This window comes from Cupressus sempervirens, chromosome 1 (assembly GCF_028749045.1).
Source record: "Cupressus sempervirens isolate cs-2001-9-10 chromosome 1, ASM2874904v1, whole genome shotgun sequence".
Lineage (NCBI taxonomy): Eukaryota > Viridiplantae > Streptophyta > Pinopsida > Cupressales > Cupressaceae > Cupressus > Cupressus sempervirens.
The window spans coordinates 235,804,261-235,822,449 of record NC_143118.1 but is presented as its reverse complement, the minus strand read 5'-3'; the positions used below and the strand labels follow the sequence as shown (position 1 = coordinate 235,822,449).

The 18,189-nt window shown below is 36.6% G+C and overlaps 1 protein-coding gene across 1 annotated transcript; it reads left to right on the top strand.

The window, feature by feature from the left end:
* Window positions 1-691: 691 nt before the first annotated feature.
* On the top strand, window positions 692-4,844 carry LOC149577029 (cytokinin hydroxylase-like). Its single transcript, XM_089825282.1, has 5 exons — window positions 692-1,343; window positions 1,806-2,032; window positions 2,701-2,951; window positions 3,312-3,669; window positions 4,312-4,844. The coding sequence occupies exons 1-5, from the start codon at window positions 1,082-1,084 to the stop codon at window positions 4,741-4,743; spliced, it is 1,530 nt and encodes a 509-aa protein (XP_089681408.1). The 5' UTR covers window positions 692-1,081; the 3' UTR covers window positions 4,744-4,844.
* The last annotated feature ends 13,345 nt before the right edge of the window (window positions 4,845-18,189 follow it).

The window sequence follows — 18,189 nt, the reverse complement described above, 5'->3', positions numbered from 1 at the left end:
GCATGTCTTTGGGTAGTGGGGTTGGTTGTAGGTTCTTCCAACACTTACCAATAACAATATCTTCTTGTGACTGTTGACATGCACTATCAAATTCAGGGATGGGTATAACCACCTTCATTAGAGTATTAGCAAAAATACCTTGTTTTGTCACTAATATATGAAGATTCTTGTTTGGAGGAGCTATGACTCATAATTGTCAAGTTGTTAGCACTAGCAAAAGTTACTTGGTTGAAGTTGATTGAAGCTCTATAGGAAAAGGCTTAAATTTTCTGCAATAAATGTGGTATGATAAAATAAAAGATCATATAAAGAAAAACACAACCAATCAAATAGAAGACAAAACTCTCACGCTCATGTCCATCACAAAGTACATAACCCATTCTATTTTTTGACATTATCTCATCTTTATTATAAAATATGATTCAAACCAATAATGATAAAAATATACATCGTGAAAAACAAAAACTTCTAAGATATTAATATCCTGCTTTAATAATTTAAACCAAAAAAGAAATCTAAAATAGAGATCTAGAAAAATTAGGGTATGAAACCCTGCTGTTACCGGATAAAAGCTTGAACAGTGTTGAGCATGTCCATCACAACTACTCTTATCATTCATGCACATATCCTTTTTCAAGTCAGAGTTATTTCCCTATTCATTATATTAGTAATCTCTTAAACAAACAAATTGTAAAGCGTTTGTCATCCGCCACTTCAATTAACGAGAAAAAAAAATGTAGAGATCAACCGAGATCTGTTCCACAAAATGCCCGGGCTCTGTGCAATGAAGACTGGCTGGCTATAATTGTGACGGACAATTAAACTAAAATAAAAATCAAATTATGCGTCGAGTGGTCAAGAGAACTTAACTGTTGAAGAGATTGAAACACGAAATATTCTCATTTACAGGATAAACACAAAACACACAAGCAAAAAGTGATACTCAGCATTGAATATTCCGCACAATTGGTGTTAATTAATCTGCACAGAATTAATTTATCAATTTATGTATACATATATATACATCCCTTGACTTGTGTGCGTCGTAAGATTTTTCGTCTTTTCAGAGTGTTTTTCTGAAATGGGCATTGCCATGGCAACCCCTGTTGTTCTAATGGTGGTTTTCGTTGTGATTTATAAGATATATGTGCTTTTAAGTCCAGACAAGACGAGGCGTATTATGAGAATTCAAGGAATTCTTGGTCCCAATCCGACGTTGCTGCTGGGAAATGTTGTTCATATGAAGAATATGATTAAAAAGGCTGCTACAGTGAAGCATTCTGTTCCTCACAAGTTGGAGCCTCGTTTTGTCCCATACTTTGTCGAATGGAGGAAACAATATGGTATATCATTTACACAATTTATTTGATTTTTCTTTATGAATTTGATTGTATATTTTTAGTATCAATGCTTATGATTACACTCCCTAATCTAAAATGTAAGCTGATCCAGTTCGTGTCTGCAACTTAATTTTTTATACCTCTTGCCACTCCCTGAAATTCACATCCTGATCATGGAATGTGGTTGATATTGAAAATGAACATACAATCAAATTCAAAAGCTTCTGTTTTATATGGTAGTATTTTAATAATGTAATGGCAGTTAATCATAGTTTCACAATTTATATTAGATGATTGTTTTTTCTTCTGAGATCGATTGTGTGATGGTTTCTTTCTAGTATAACATTGCAAATCATACTACATAATCCATCATCAGATTACTATTTTGCCAATCATCTATATGAAAGGACCATGTTAAAATGTTTTACAATAACAAAATCCAGACATTGATTTCTTATATTGCAGGGAAGAAGTTTCTGTACTGGCTTGGAAGTGAAGCAGTGCTCTATGTGCAGGATCCAGAGTTGGTACAGGAGATAAGCTCATCGGGATCTTTGAATTGGGGGAGACCTGCATTCTTGAAAACTGACAGATTTCCTCTGTTTGGCAATGGCCTGATCATGGCTGAAGATCAAGATTGGATTCACCAACGTAGAATTGTTAGCCAGTCTCTCACAGCTGAGAAGGTTAAGGTACTATAACATTGCGTGTTTTTGTAGACATTAGGTTTTTACCGTCCTTGTTGATGTGATTTGAGCTTCTAGATTTGATTGTGTATATCTTTTTTCATCAAAATTTCAAATTATATTTTATGAATCATCATACAGATAGTGAATAAGAAAATGAAATATGAGATTCCAAATGCTGATGAGAAGAAGATACAATATTTTCTTATCTACCTTGCTATTCAGAACATGGATAATAAGCATATAATTTGAAACACTGATGAGAAAATTATACAGTCATTCCAAGGGTTTAGCTTGGTTGAAGTAATGAGTTCTTATTGTGGAGACCCTGCTTCAAATTCTAAGAGGACATCTTTGAGGAATTCTAAGTTGTGACTCTTGGTCTTCTATTGGTTGTAATTGTCTCATTGTAAATGGTGGATTCTAAGTTGCGACTCTTGGTCTTCCAATTGTTGTCTCTAGTGTAGTTGCTTTTAAGGAGCTTGAATAAGCTTGTAATTCTTATGTTGTTGCTCGAATGAACACAAAGTTTATAAACGATCCATAATATAAAAAATAATACAAAATCAAATTCAGAAGCTCAAATCACATTGCATTCTTACCCTTTTTATTTTTTTGGTTATATGAACAGTTGTGCATGTTTTTTTGAAATTGTTCTCTTTGTTGTTGAAAAGGGAATGCTTCCCTCTTTTATTGAGGCCTCTGTGCCTGTTCTGAATGAGTGGGCCAAGAAACTAAATGAGGGAGGCCAATCCAGCCTAGAAATAGATGTTGATGGAGCTCTGAGCAAAATAACAGCACAAGTAATCACAAAATTCCTTTTTGGAAGTAGCTACCATAGAGGCTTTGAGGTGCTTGACAAGCTCAAACTTCTTCAACAGACATTATTTGAAGCTAACAGATTTGCAGGGATCCCAGGAAGCAGGTAAAGGCTCACTTGTTCTATAATCATAAATGGGTTTGATATCGTCTATTAATGAGCTCAATCTGCTGTTCACTATCATGTTTTTTTTTATAGGTAATGGATAGACGCTTAGATTAGTTATTATTTGTTGAAATCAATTATTATTATGTATTATGTTTGAATAGACTCAAATCCAAGACCTCTCAAATGAGAGGCTCACAAGTTACCATTTTTAATAGCCTCTTGCCTGCTTCCCGCTATCATGTTATCATCTAGTTTTTGTTGGTTTTTTTGGTAGTTAAGGTGCACACAAATTTCCTAAAGTGACACATTTTAACCTTGTAGCCCCTGTTCTGAGATTTTTTCACCCTTGTTTTTCAGGTACATACCTTCTGCCAGGAATAAAAGAGTTAGAAAGTTGGGCGAGGAGGCCAATTCTATAATCATACAAATTATCAGGGAACGCAATGAATATAAAAAGACATACAAAGGATATGGAGATGATATGTTGGGGATACTTTTAGAACAAATGGAGGCTAATGTGGTCAGTACTCAGGATGTGTTGGACCAGTGTAAAACGTTGTTGCTAGCAGGACAGGAGACTACCAAACTGTCCTTAACATGGACACTGATGTTATTAGCCATGAATCCAGAGTGGCAAGAGAAAGTTAGAGCAGAGGTTATGGAGATCACTAAAGGAGATTTGCCAGACAACTCCATGTTCTCCAAAATGAAAAAGGTAAAATACCCTTATTCTGAATCACTTTTGGCTGTTATCTATAAGACTACTAATTAGGTCTATCAGATTTTCACAATCCATATCAATGCATATTTTATTTTCTGGGATTGATTTGTGTAACAATTTTTTAACACCAACATTTCAGATCATACTACTGATCCATCCATCATCATATTACACGATCCGTTTCGGATCATACTACATGATCCATTATCAGAATGATGGATGGATCATGTGGTATGATGATGGATGGATCATGTGGTATGATGATGGATGGATCATGTAATATGATCTGATATGTTGGATTTCTGTTATATTTTCCTTTGCTCTCCTCCATCCTGATGATGGATCATGTAGTATGATGATGGATCATACAGTATGATCCGAAATTATATTTTCCTTTGCTCTCCTCCGTCCTAATGATGGATCATGCAGTATGATCCGAAATTATATTTTCCTTTGCTCTCCTCCATCCTAATGATGGATCATGTAGTATGATCCAAACATTAGTACTAAAAATTTGTTACACAATTGATTCCAGAAAGAAAAATATATATATGACTACTGATAGCATTGAAATGCAAGGATTTTTTGTGGTGAACTAATTGCTTTACATTGATTATCTTATCCTATGGCTTTCAGATGGACATGGTTCTGAACGAATCAATGCGGCTTTATCCCCCTGTTTCTTACACGGTCAGACAGGCAAAGACAGACATACAGCTGAGAGAATTGAGGATTCCCAAAGGGCTGTCCGTGTTGATAAATATAGTGGGAATGCATGAAGATCCTGATATATGGGGAGAAGATGATGTTTACAAATTCATGCCTGACCGCTTCTCTAGTGGAGAAGCCACAAAGAAAAATGGCGGATTCATTCCATTTGGGTTTGGAGGAAGAATTTGTGTAGGTGAAAGATTGGCTCACATGGAACAGAAGACAATTCTGAGCATGATAATCTCCAAATTCACCTTCTCTCTATCTCCCAATTACATCCATTCTCCGGTTTCTCTATTGAGTATCACACCTTCAAAAGGATTACAGCTTCTCCTTTCTCCCCTTGGAAAGGTTTAAGCCTTTTTGATGAATAACCGTCATATTACACATTCATAAAGAAAGAAAGAAAGAGTTGCATTCTAACATGCGGGCAAGGTGAAGTTTTAAATGATAGGTGTAAAGAGATAAAGGAAAAGTGAGGATGTTGAGTGGCAAGAGCTAAAGTATTAGGTGGAGGAGAAGGCTTGTAGTCATCTGAATTTCTTTAGACATCAAGACCACTTTAAGATTCTAATCGGTAGTTACACCTCCATTTTTCCCTGAGCAGGAGGTTGAATGTCAAATGTAGGGAAAAAGAAAAGTAGGGCAAAGCAATTTAATCAGTTCTCTTCGCTTGCGGTCTGTGTTGATGATAGATCATGGTGATTGATTCGAAATATTGGTAATAAAAATATCATATAATTAAATCTAAAACATATATTGATCATTATAGACTGAAAATTCACGAATCTGAATGATGAAGGAACTTTATCTGTTGAATATTATAACAACATGAATCTGAATGGTAAAGAAACTTTAACTTTTAAACATTATAAAAACATGATTTCATATAATCAATTAGCTAATTTTTGATATGTTTATCAAACTACGTTACAACAATGTTTTAAGAAGTATATAAACAATAAACAATTTATGAGAAGAATTTTGAAGTTGGGAAAAGAATGAACAAAATGTAAATGCAAGAGTCTTGCAATTATATATGCATGCTACCCTATCAACTAATAAGTCAGTTTTTCAGTTTCCCGTTTTGCTCACCTCTTTGGAGACTTCTCTTTGCTGTCTTAACGACTGCTTTGTTAAAAAGTCTGGATCCTCTACCACTGTATCAGAACTTACGAGTTTTTAACATTTCAATGATAATGAGGGTTTACAGTTGTCCATCCAATGGTTTAAACAAAGTAATCCAACATGTGATAGAAAGGAATGCATTTAGCTTTAGGCAAGGGCAGTAATGAATATGTAATCATACATCTGTGATAAATATGAATCTTCTTATGTTATCAGCAATGTTTATGTAATCATATATCTGTGATAAATATGAATATTATTATGTTATCTTCATTTATGATGTTTTCATTATTATAAATATACATTTATGCTTCCAGATCTATAATTATAGAAGTGAGCTTGTGTTTCTGGGTCTGTTGATTTCATATGCTGATCTGATGAGTTTTGTGGTTGTGGGTCAAAAACTGAAGTTGATTTTGGAATAATGGATGCAATAGTATTGTGGCAGCTCTAGCATGAGCTATGCCATGATCCTTGTGGTGCTGACACTAAACTATGGAAGGTCAGGAAAGGGTGAAGAAATTTATTTAAAATATCAGCATTTTATTTATTTTGAGCAGCTATCTTTAAACATCACATAATAATGAATGAATTAAGTTCAGAAAAAATAAGTCAACTTTTATTATTTAACACTATTAGTCTAGAAATGAAGCTTTATGTGATGTTTAAACTGTTCCATTTTAAGAGAAGCTATAGATCAATAGACAAAAAAAAAGGTAAAGATTAATTTGAAATATCTACACTTTAGATATTTTCAGTGGTAGTCACAGACCAGTAGATGCAATAACAGTGCTGTGCTACACAAGATGAGGGTCTGTCAGCATTGGTACTGTAACACAAGTCATCTAGAGATCTGACCTTTGTGGTTATTATGAAGATTTCTATGCAGGGGGAGTTTTTTTTTGTTTTTTGTTTTTGTTAAAGTGATCATGTTTTAGAGGGTTCTTATTTATTTTGGGATTCAATGAATGGGTGTCTGTATGTTTTTAAAATTTAGTTGGCAAATGGACAGATTGACACAGAGCCTGTGATTCATTAAACATGTCCATGTCCATATTGCTTTAATCATGAAGTTTTAATGGACATCATTGACATATTTGTCCTTAGATATAAGGACCTATATTTCTATATTAAAGCTGACTTTGCTTTAGAAGAATGAGACAGATCATGCAGGGCCACCTATATTGTCCTGTCTTATTTTTCTTATCGATCCTTGTGAGTTTATATGATTTTAAGATTTATTTGCCAAATGGATGGAGAGGCTCTTATAATACTAAGATGAAGTTTTATGTTGGGCCTATTTCAAGACATATCTACATCATTTCTCAATCAGAAGCGTTAAAGGATGTTATGGACATATTTGTTATCAGATATAAGTACACAGATATTTCTGTTGTTAAAAATGATTATGTTTTTTTTTGATGAATAGTCTTTTTTATTAATAAATAATATACTAAGATTACAATTCACAAAAAAAGGCCGGGGGATACAAGATCACCCCACGAGAGTTCAGACAGTCGAAGCCGGAAATATTAACTATTCATTAAAAAAAAACATATAAAGCAACCCCCAGGTGGCTAAAGCAGTGCCTGTTGAGGGAGGTGGTTCATCTCTATCATGAAAACTTCAATCATCCTTGGGTTTGGGAGGTGGACTGGAAACAATCCAGCTCTCAGCAGTAGCATCAGTAGCATCAATGATCCGGTCAGCATCCTTCATATCAGGTTGGGGAGGTGAAATGGCCAGTTCCAAGCAAAAAGACCATTTCCAAGAAACCACTTGCCGAGCGCTAGGAGGAGGAGCCGGGGACCAGCCAGTGCCACCATGGGGTGGGGAAACTGAGCGGGGCCTCCATCCATCATCGCCACTGTTGGCAGAGCGGTGGCGGGAAGCCTGGGAATGTGGATTATGCGAGTAGCGGCCTGAAGAGTTGCACCTCTAGTGGCGGCCTCTAGGCATCGAGGTATCAACCGAAGCATCTAGAAGTACCCTGGCAACAATACAAGAGGTATTTTCCTAGTGATTGAGAAGCTCTTGAAGGTGGACCACCTCCAAAGCCACCTTGTTTGCTTGTACTTGAATTTGCATCATTACATTATTACAAATTGTTGTGAGATTTTCACACCATCACCCCAAAATTTTTGGGGACTCCCTTTTTTCTAATCGCCTTGGCAAATTTTTGGATTGCCCAATTTTTTTTTGAGTTTTGAAAATTTCATGCCTTGGCACCTTCAAGACAAATATGGGGAGGCTTAGCTTATTTTCACCCGGTTTTCTTAACTTGATTTTTTAGAGCTATCAATTTTATCCCTAGGCCAAATAATTTTTTAAGTTAACTTCAACGCGGCAAGATAAAGTTGTGAATTTTGTACTTAGGCATTTTCTTTTGAAAATTTGGTCTTAACTCTGTAAATTTGGATAATTCTCAAACGAGAAATTTTAATTAGATTTAAGTTTTTGGAAAATCTCAAATTTTTCTTTGGTGAAATTTTTTAATTTTGTTGAAATGAGGAAAAATGCAAAAAATCGATTTTTGGTTCTAAATGCAATTTTAATTTTTTAATTTTTAGCTTGGCAAAATCGATTTGGTAGAAAATTGCAAAAAATTGGCTTTAATTCGATTAATTGCCTTGAAAACTTTTAAGTTTTTAATGAATTTAGTAATTTAATATTGAAAAAATGACTTTTGGTTAGCCAAAATACAATTTTAATGATGTATTAATTACTAAATACTCATTAAATGGAAATATTTAACACCCTTAAGGCCATTTAATTTCGTTTTGCAATTGGAGCTAATTGGTAAATTTAAAAGTGCAATTTTCTTTTAGCAAAATTAATTTTTTTAAGCTAAGTATTTAATTGTGGGCCTTAACTTGAATTTAATTTTTGTTTTTTGTTTTCTCCTAGACCATGTAGGCCAGTTTTATGGAGAAAGAAAATTAGCTATAAAAGGAGTCTCCTCCCCATCTCATTTTCACAAATCATTTCTTCCTCTCCATGTGGGCGAATTTTGTGGAGGAGCATTTTTTTTCTAGACTTGGGCGAATTTTGTGGAGGCGAATTTAGTGGAAGACAATTTTTTGCATGCTTGGGCAATTTTTGCTTGCATTTCTTCATTTTCAGACCTTGGCGATTTTTTTGTGGGCAAAATTCTTGCATATTTTTGTGCTTTTTTTCTCCATTTGTGGGCTGTGATTTGTGCCCTAGGTAGATTTGTGGGCAGATTTCAAACTTCATGCTTGGGCGAATTTGAGACAAAGGCAAAATTTTCCATCTTTGGCATTTTATTGAGGCAGATCTGATTCTGATTTTTGAGCAATTCATGGTGAAGGTTTGATTTTTTCCTACTTAGGACTGCATTTTTTATATCAGATTTTGGCAATTTTGTTGGGAGAAGAGATACATATGAAAATTTGATTTTTTCATAGAAGGCAAGTGTTGCATAATTTTAGGAGTGTAAATTTCTAATTTGCAAAGGGGTTTGAACTTCTTGAAAGTCATATCCTAGGTTCCGAAAAGTCACTGTAAGTTTATTGGTTAAGGTGAATTTTCATCATCTAGAGTTGTAAGGAGTGCTTAAGCCGATATATCCATCTTTCGTTCTAGGCTAAGGATTGCTCCGCTTGGTTCTTTTTGCCTTTTGGTCCACCACTCTACCATCCCATAATAGGGCAACGAGCATGGAGGATGATAGTGCAAGTAAGAATCCCAAGCGGGCAAATACTAAGAAAGACAAAGAGGATATGACACCCAATACTTCCTTCTTCTCGAAAATGAAGAGAATAACTGACACCAATATCTGTACAGTGGACATGATACGGATGAGGGACAGACTGAAGGAAGGACAATCCCCCTTGGCAAAAAGGATTTACAAGAGTGGAATTGTACATGCAACGACCTTTCCTCCCACATTGCCTTGTCTAGAATTGATTATGGAATGTGCATCCAGATTTGATCTAAACAGTAATTCCATCATTTTTGATGGAGGGAAGAGAGTATTGGCCAGAATTGGCGAACAAGTGATTGAAGAAACATTTAACATTCCCTAGTACAAGGGCATGACAATTGTAATGATGGATCAAGCAACTAAGTCATTTCAAGATAACCAAGGGGCCTATTAAACTCATCTAAAGCATAATTGGATACGCAAGAGAAGGAAAGGAGTTAACAGACCATCGAGTCTTGCAGTGGCACTTGATTTGGAGAATATTAGAGAAGAGGATGTCAATGAAATAGATTTTGGATCGAGGTTGGATGAGTTGGGAAAGGTTGCCATCAGGAAAAAGCATTTGGGCACCCTTTCCTCTCTCAGCGCTTTTATTGGATTTGCAAAAGAATATGAGAAGGATCATGAAAAAAATACTACAAGCAGCGAATAGCGTGGCAAAGACAACAGAACTCAAGGTGAAGCACACACCTTGTCCCCCTATGGAAGAAGTTAATGAAAGGTTAGCTAAGTTCATTGCCTTAGCTAAGAAAATGAAAGAAAAGGGAAGATTTATATTAGAAGATCATTTGATGTAAGCCCAAGTGGCAATTTTTCTTTCTTCTAGAATAGGACAAGTGTCTATTTTTGATTGGCCACCATTTTGGTGCCTTCTCATTGGTTGGCACTTTTTGCACTTTTTTCATTGGTCATTGATGAGGTGGCAGCTTTTCATTGGCCGATGGGGTGGCAACCCTAATTAGGGTTTTGAGGATCTAATCTAGATCGTTGATCTTGTTTTAATCTCCACCGTCCATTGTATTTCTGGCCCCTATAAAAGGCCATTTGCTCTCATTTGCAAAGTGTCGGAGAAATTGTTGCAAAAATAATACCAAAATTGCTCTCTTTTTCATTGTTGCGATTGGCATGTTGATCAAGAACATTGGGTGTTATTGCATGTTTTCTACTTCCACTTAGTTAGATTTCCTTTCAAATTGTTAAAGTTTGTTTCATTTCAAGTTGTTTAAGCAAGAGTAGAGTAGATGGATAGTTGTATGGTAGCATTGGTAAATGTTTGATAGGAGTCAATACTAGGCCACTAGCATCCTAGCGGCTGGTTGGGAAGCTTTGTGTGGTAAACTAGTCTATTATTCCTTTGAATCATTGCACCTATGGAAGTGAGGCCACTAGTTAGCTCTCATTAGGTTCGATCCCCATCCATTTGCTAACCTTCCATTCATAGGAGTAGGAGTAGAATAGTAAGTAGCTGGGTAGTCGAAGCTTAAAGAAGCAAGTTAGAGTAGATCAAGTGATAGAACTCATCCATTCACCTTTCACAACCATCGCTTTCCCATCAATATCATCATCGGCAGACACACCCTCCATCATCATGACCATCAACATTATTTGCCTTCGCACATTTCAAAAATCGAGTCACCATCACTTTCATTCCACCAAAGTCCAAGTCATCCCTGAATGAATAGCGTAAGGCTGCCTACATGATTACCAACAAATCACATCGATAAAACTGAGAGAGTATCCAGCGGTGTAAGAAACATTGGAGTTATGCTCATGTCTCATGAGCATTAACTTTTCAAGAGAGGAGTTGTATGTTTGATATCCTGTATCAAATATTCAAATCCTAATATGTTATGTAAGTGATACAAAACTCGCATCAACACAAATGCACGTTTTAGTGTACATAGCAATATTAATATCAAGAAAACTGTGAGTGAAAAGAACAACATTTCTATTTTTACACAGAGTGAACAAAATCTTCATCCCGAAGGTATGCCAGATCTAGATAAATTTTTGAGGGATCCTAGGGGAATCACCAAAATAGCCATGTGCAAGAAAAGGGTTCAGGCTGAAATGGCTTAAAAAAATCATGAATCTAGTGCCAATAATTTTGAGCACGTCTGCAAAACCAAAAAATATGCAAAAAGGATTTTGGTTGGCCACAGAAAGGACACCTAGGATCTGGAATCCCAATATGCTTGAGCTGAGGCCCAAGGGGAAGCCCTTGAAAAACCAAGCACCAAGAAAAATGGGCAATCTTGAGTTTTGTAATAGCACTCTAAATAGTGTCAAAGCGCTTTCTCCATTGAGAAAGAAAAGATTGCAAATGCCATCTCTGATTGAGCGTATCCACCATCGACAGATGGGGAGAAAGTCATCTATAACCCAAACTTGGTTTGTAAGTGGTGAAAGGAGTGGCAAGATACCATTTTCAATCAGTCCACCAAGGTCTAACAAACTGAATACCCACTTTATGAATTAAGTGCCCTAGAATTGCAGAAAGCAATAAGTCAAAAGTTTGTCAATTTGAACGGGAAAGACGATACTGAACTTGCATATCTTCCCAAGATTTGAAACTCATGGAAACCCTAGAGAAATGATCTTTAGGAGTCTTGATGCCTCGTTTGAAAAAAATGTAGAGCACTAACACTTTGAGTCTTGGCAAGAGGAATACCCTGGATGAAAAACAGGGGAGACCACCAAATGTTCTATTGGTTCAAAGAGAGCCCATCATGAAACTCATCACCAGACCAGTGAAGCCAAGGCTTGATAGCTTCCCAAGGTTTCCATATGCTCTTGATAACAAGGGAGCCTTGTATGAGCATAGGTTCTCGCATGATGAGAAGGGTGTGAAATATAATCCCCTTCCATACAGACTTGTTGACAGGAAATCTGGAAGAAATGCAATGTTGAACCAAAATCTTCCAAGCTTCATCTCCAGCGATGGCACAAATAATCCATTTGGCACATAGAGTAAGACCCTGCTTCCGTGTGAGAGAAGGCCAAGGCCTCCAGACTCTTTTGGGAGACAACAAAAATCCCAAGTAACTCTATGAAAGCCATGATGATCAGAATTAGAGACCTAGAGAAAATCACAAAGAAATCTCTCTAATTTCTGATAGGAGGCTTTTGAAGGAGTCCAACAAGAAGAATAATAGACTGTGTAGCCGCAAGGACTTTCGAGCAAATCTGAAATTTGCCCGCAAGAGAAAGTGGTTTTGTTAGCCAATAATCTAGCTTCTTAGTAATCTTGGCAAGCACTGCATTCCACAGATCCACTGGCAACACTTGAAAGGCAAAAGGAATGCCTAGAAAGCGAAAGATCTCCCAGTGAGCGACCCATTTCCATTCAAACTGGTTCAACCAAGGTGGCACTGACAAAACAGACTGGTGATAATAGAACATTTTATGCCATTGAATAGCAGAGTCAGAGGCTTGACAAAAAGTGTCAAGGCAATTTAAGGCATTATTGATGTTTTCTCCATCCTCCAAAAGAGTGAGAAGGGAATCATCAACAAAATGGCCATTGACCAACTGGGAAGAGGATTCTGGTGAAGAAATACCATGAACCAAACCAGAAGACATGGAGTGGGCTAGCAAATAGCCAAACCCTTCAACAACAAGAACATAAAGCTCTGAAGCCAAAGGGCAACCTTGCCTGATGGAACGAAAAAGTCCAAAGGCTTCAGATTATAAGCTATTGATGGTAATGCAAGCATTAACATCTCCAAAGAGCATCTCCACAGACTGGAGAAAATTGGGACCAAAACCAAGAGCTCAGAGCATAGCCAAAATGAAAGGCCATTCAATCCAGTCATAGGCTTTTGCAAAATCTATTTTCAAAAAAATAGCTGACTGCTTGGACTTGCGAGCCCACTCCATTCCTTCTCAGAAAGCAATAATAATGTCAAGAATATATCTGAACTTGATAAAACCAGTTTGCTCAGGTCACACAATTAAAGGTAGGAGGTGGCAAAATTTGAGAGAAATTGCCTTAGCAATAATCTTATATGACATATTCAAAAGGGTAATAGGCTGCCAATTGCAAATATCCTTTGGATCTCTAGCTTTAGGTATGAATTTAATGTTTCTTTTGTTGATAATAGCTCCTAGACTTTTAGAATGATAGGCTTCAAGATAAACTTTGTGCAAATTAGGACCAATATATTCCCAAAAGTGTTTGTAAAATTCACAAGGGAACCCATCACACCTGGGGAACTTATCATCTGCCATGGAGAAAATTGCCTTTTTAAGGTCTTGAAGGGTAAGAAGTTGTTCACAAAAAGCACTTTGCTCAACTGCTAGATGGTTTGGAGTAACAAAAATACACTTTTTGAGAGCTTCCTCTTGAGCAACCGAATTTCCTCACAAAGCAAAAATGTTCTCATAGTGATGAACAAAAAGCACTTTGCTCAACTGCTAGGTGGTTTGGAGTAACAAAAATACACTTTTTGAGAGCTTCCTCTTGAGCAACCGAATTTCCTCACAAAGCAAAAATGTTCTCATAGTGGTTGCCATGCTTGTAGGATGTCAGGGAGACTGGAGAGAACACAAGTGCCTTGTTTGATTATTTTAATCCCAAAATTGGTATGATAGGCTCGAAGAGCCTGGAAGAACTCCTTCAAAGCTTTATCACCAACCTCCAACCAATGGAGGCGAGCTTTGATTTGGGCTCCCCAAGTGGCATAATTATCCACAACCTATTTGTCATGGTGAAGTTTGACAAGTTGAATTTGCAAATCAGCATAAAAAATAATAAGGGTGAGAGCCTTAAAAGCTTTTTTGAGCGCAGAAGTGATGGATTCATAAGACTGCCTTTTGAAAATTGCTAACTACCATCCATAGATGCACAAAAAACGAGTGGTTTTGGTAATGGCATCATTCCACCACTGAATCTATCCTATCTAGGAATGTGGACCTGGCTCCAGATTCCAGACACGTAGGATATGAGCAACAGTGGAAGCATGCATCAACACATATGTGTTGAGGAAGAATTGTGACATGCCTATTTTTTGGACAACTGTTTTCCATGAAATGGAAAAATAAATGCAATAGTTGTCAGATAATGTCATGTCTGGCAAGGGAATGATAGGTAAATCTCAGCCCTCAGAAAAGGAGAAAAAAGATTGCATAGTAATCATGACATGATCAAGACACTTTAAAATGTGTTAGAGCCAGCTCGAAAGTTGGACCAAGTGTGCCAAACCCTGCTATGTTGGCAGCGGTTAGTATTGGGATCAAAAAGGCCCAATTTATTGTGCATGTAGTACTAGGCTACCCTTTCCCTAGCTATCCAGCGAAAAGACAAAATGTCATCTTTGTCAAAGGCCAACTCAACCATATTGAAGTCATCACACATAACCCAAGTAGCTGGAGGCAAGTTGTCAGCTAGCCAGCCCCACAATTGAGATCTTTCCATAGCATCATTGGGAGCATAAACATTAATGACTCTAAAAGAATGATTGTTAATGGAAAACAAAAGCCAAATGCTTTTGTGCATGGGGTCAGAAACTTGCAAAAAATAGCAGAATGAAGACGAGGTGACAAGAGAGTAACTACACCACCTTTGCTAGTATCCTGTTGAGAGGAAAACATAATGCCATCCAGCCAAATGATGCGACATGCAAAAGAAAGCATGAAACCAGACATTTTAACTTCTTGCATACAAAGAAAATCTAAATTTCCAAGTCTATGATGGGTATCCCTGACATAGTACTTTCTGGAGAGGTATGTGAGACCTCACATATTCCATGATAAAAAATTCATGAAAATTCTTCCATAACTTTCTTGTCCTCGAGAGAAGAGTAACAATTTTGCAAGAAGGTAGAAATCGGGTTAAAGCTAGAAGTAAAATCCTCTGGACTAATGGTCCGTTGTTTCTCATCTGGTTTCTCAACATGTCTAGGAGGACTACAAGAATGTTGTACATTCTGAGTCGCTATGGAAGAAGTAGCAAGAGGAGTATGAATCACAACCAAGGCGTTGGCCCTAGCGGCTACCTTAACTCCCTATAAAACACTAGGGTTTGAAATCTGTGAAACACTAGGGTTTGGTGCTGAAAAAGCCACTTGCGGCCCTAAATTGGTTGGGGTTTGCACTCCTGTTGAAATAGGAGGAACCAAAATGACCACTACATATGATTGTTTAGGAGCTAAGGGAGCCTTGCCCTTGTGCTCAACAATAGTCAATTCTTCTTTTTTCCCTTCTGCTGGTTTGGTAGGAACCTCTTTAGGTGGGGGTTTAACCATAGGCACAACCAAAGGGAAATCCCTAATCTTACGTTCCGCTGATTGGCACCTATAGGAGGTGTTAGGTAGGTTCAAATAAAGCACCTTTTAAGAAAAGGTTTGAGCCCCAATCTATATTTCCACAGCATCCTTAAGATCCTTGGAAAGATCAACCTCAACCCAAAACCCGTTTTTGAGGGTAAGCGTTGAAAAAAATTTCATGTTCCTTTTTGATAACTTTGCCAAGAGTATTGGCAATGGACTCAATAAAAGGCCAACATGGCAGGGGTAAACCTAGGAACTCTACCCACATAGGAACCCTACGCTTTTTGTCATCAGAGACAGTGAAGTCTCTCAACCACCTTTGAAAAACAAGTAGGGAGGAATGTACAAACCAAGGACCATTGCTAAAAACCGCATCTGCCTGCGACGGGTTGGCAAAGCGAAATACAAAAAAACTTTTGGTAAGGTTTTGCATAGCATCAAGGCAAATTTCATGAGGAGTCCATCTCTTGTTAACCCATTCTCCGAGCATAGCTTCAGGAGGAGTTCTACCCACAAAATGCCCTATCAAAGTATGTTGTTCTAACCAATCACAAGCAACATCAAATTCTTGTAAATGAAGGATAATATGAGGATTACGTTGTGAAAAACCTTCGGGATGAATTTGCGAGGATGTTTGTTCAATGGAGATGCCATGGCTTTCCGAAGCAGCAACGTGAACACCAGTATCAACAACTGGGTCACCACTGGTTGGGGCCATTATAAGCTAGCCTAAAAAGTCCCACAACAAATGCGGTTTGACAAGTGGAAACAAAAGAAGGAAAGCTCAGACAAGGAGTTGTACGCAAGAATTTAAAAGTAATTATGTTTAGAGGAAAGAGCTGTGTTTATTTTTTTTTTTTTTTGAGATTCAATAAATGTGTGTTTATATGTTTTTAGGATTTATTTGGCAAGTGTATAGAAATTAATACATATTTTGATATTGTGATTGTTTCAAATTATGTTCATAGTGCTTCTTAATCATTATGTATTAAAGGACATAATTGACATATTTGTTCTTAGAGATAAGGACAGATATTTCTATTATTAAAGCTGACTTTGCTTTAGAAGAATAAGACTGATGGTTAACTATATTTAAAATTTCTTATATGATATTTCTTATATATTAAACAATTGATTTGAATGGTTCTAAATGAATACAGTAGGGGATTGTCTTGTTGAGTGGAATGATCTCATATATTAAAAGATGAAGTCAGAATTTGTTCCGAGCAAATTTGACAAAATGAACAGTGAATTTAGCACAATGGACACCCTTCAGTCCTTCGGCTTTTAGATGGAGAGATTTCAACCCATAGACTCTGATCCTATCTCAGATAGCTAAAATTACTCATGATCTATATGTCCATGAAAAAATTACATATATAAATATTAAAAATTCATTTAATACATTTCTCAAAATAAAATAGAACAATAATATTATTCACATAAATGATGAATTTAAAGTAGACTTTCTTGGCAATCTCCCGTAGAGGGTTGGATAAAACTTAACTTTGACAGAGCATGTAAGAATAATTCAGGTACATCAGGTGCAGGTGTAGTTCTTAGAAATCATAATAGAGAGGTTATAAAGTCTACCTATCAATGTTGGATTTTGAAACGGACAATGTTGCAAAATTTTCAGATCTTTTATCGGGCTTATCATGGACAGTTAAAATTGGAGTTCATAATCAAAGAGACTCTATGAATGTTATAAATGACACATTCAACTCTTCTACCAAAAAATGGAAGCTGAATTACTTCATCCAAAAGGCCAAAGAAATGCTTACCCATTTTGCTCTTTTCGAAGTTGGTCACTGTTTTTGGGAGACATATGCTTTGGCCGATGAGATGGCTAACTAGACCATCGTAGATGAATTTTATTATGCTGAATGGAACTCTTAACTCTTTTTGACAGGTTTTTATTGGAACTCTCTTCACCTTGGTTCCGTTCAACTTTTAATGCTTAGCATATCTCTTGCAAGGTTGTGACTCGTAACTCGTTGTTCGAGAGCATGCAGCTGTTCTGATGTGCATTTGTCATAGCATTTAATTTTCATGTTTTTTCCTTCATCATGTTTGGCATTTCGTCATCTAATATTTTTTTCAGCTATTTTTGAAGTTCTCTTCCACTCAACTTGTCGTCCCTATGGTCTATTTGCAGATGGGTTTTCTAAAGCTTTTTGGCTGCAGTTGTTACTCAAGTTCTCTTCCACTTGATTTGCAGCCCCTATGGTCCGTTTACACTTGTTTTCTTGGTTTTCTAAACATGTTGTATCTGATCTTTTTGGTGTATTGTATAGTTGGGGTTCATCCCCTATGGTCCGTTTACACTTGTTTTCTTGGTTTTCTAAACATGTTGTATCTGATCTTTTTGGTGTATTGTATAGTTGGGGTTCATCCTTGTTTGTGTTATGAAAAGTTATAATGACATTGCACAATTCTATCTAGGGTTGATTATTTCTGTTAGGTCCAAAAGGAGTCAGGTACAATTAGAGCAGCAGGGAGGGATGAATTCATTGTATACTAACAGTTATAACTTGAAACTATTTATATTAATTATAGATCTCAATGATAAGCATAAATGTAAGATCTACAACACATAATACATAGAACTAGATATGTTCTTAAGAAAACCCTATTGAGGGAATACCTTGTTGGGAGTCAAATCCACAAGATGAATGG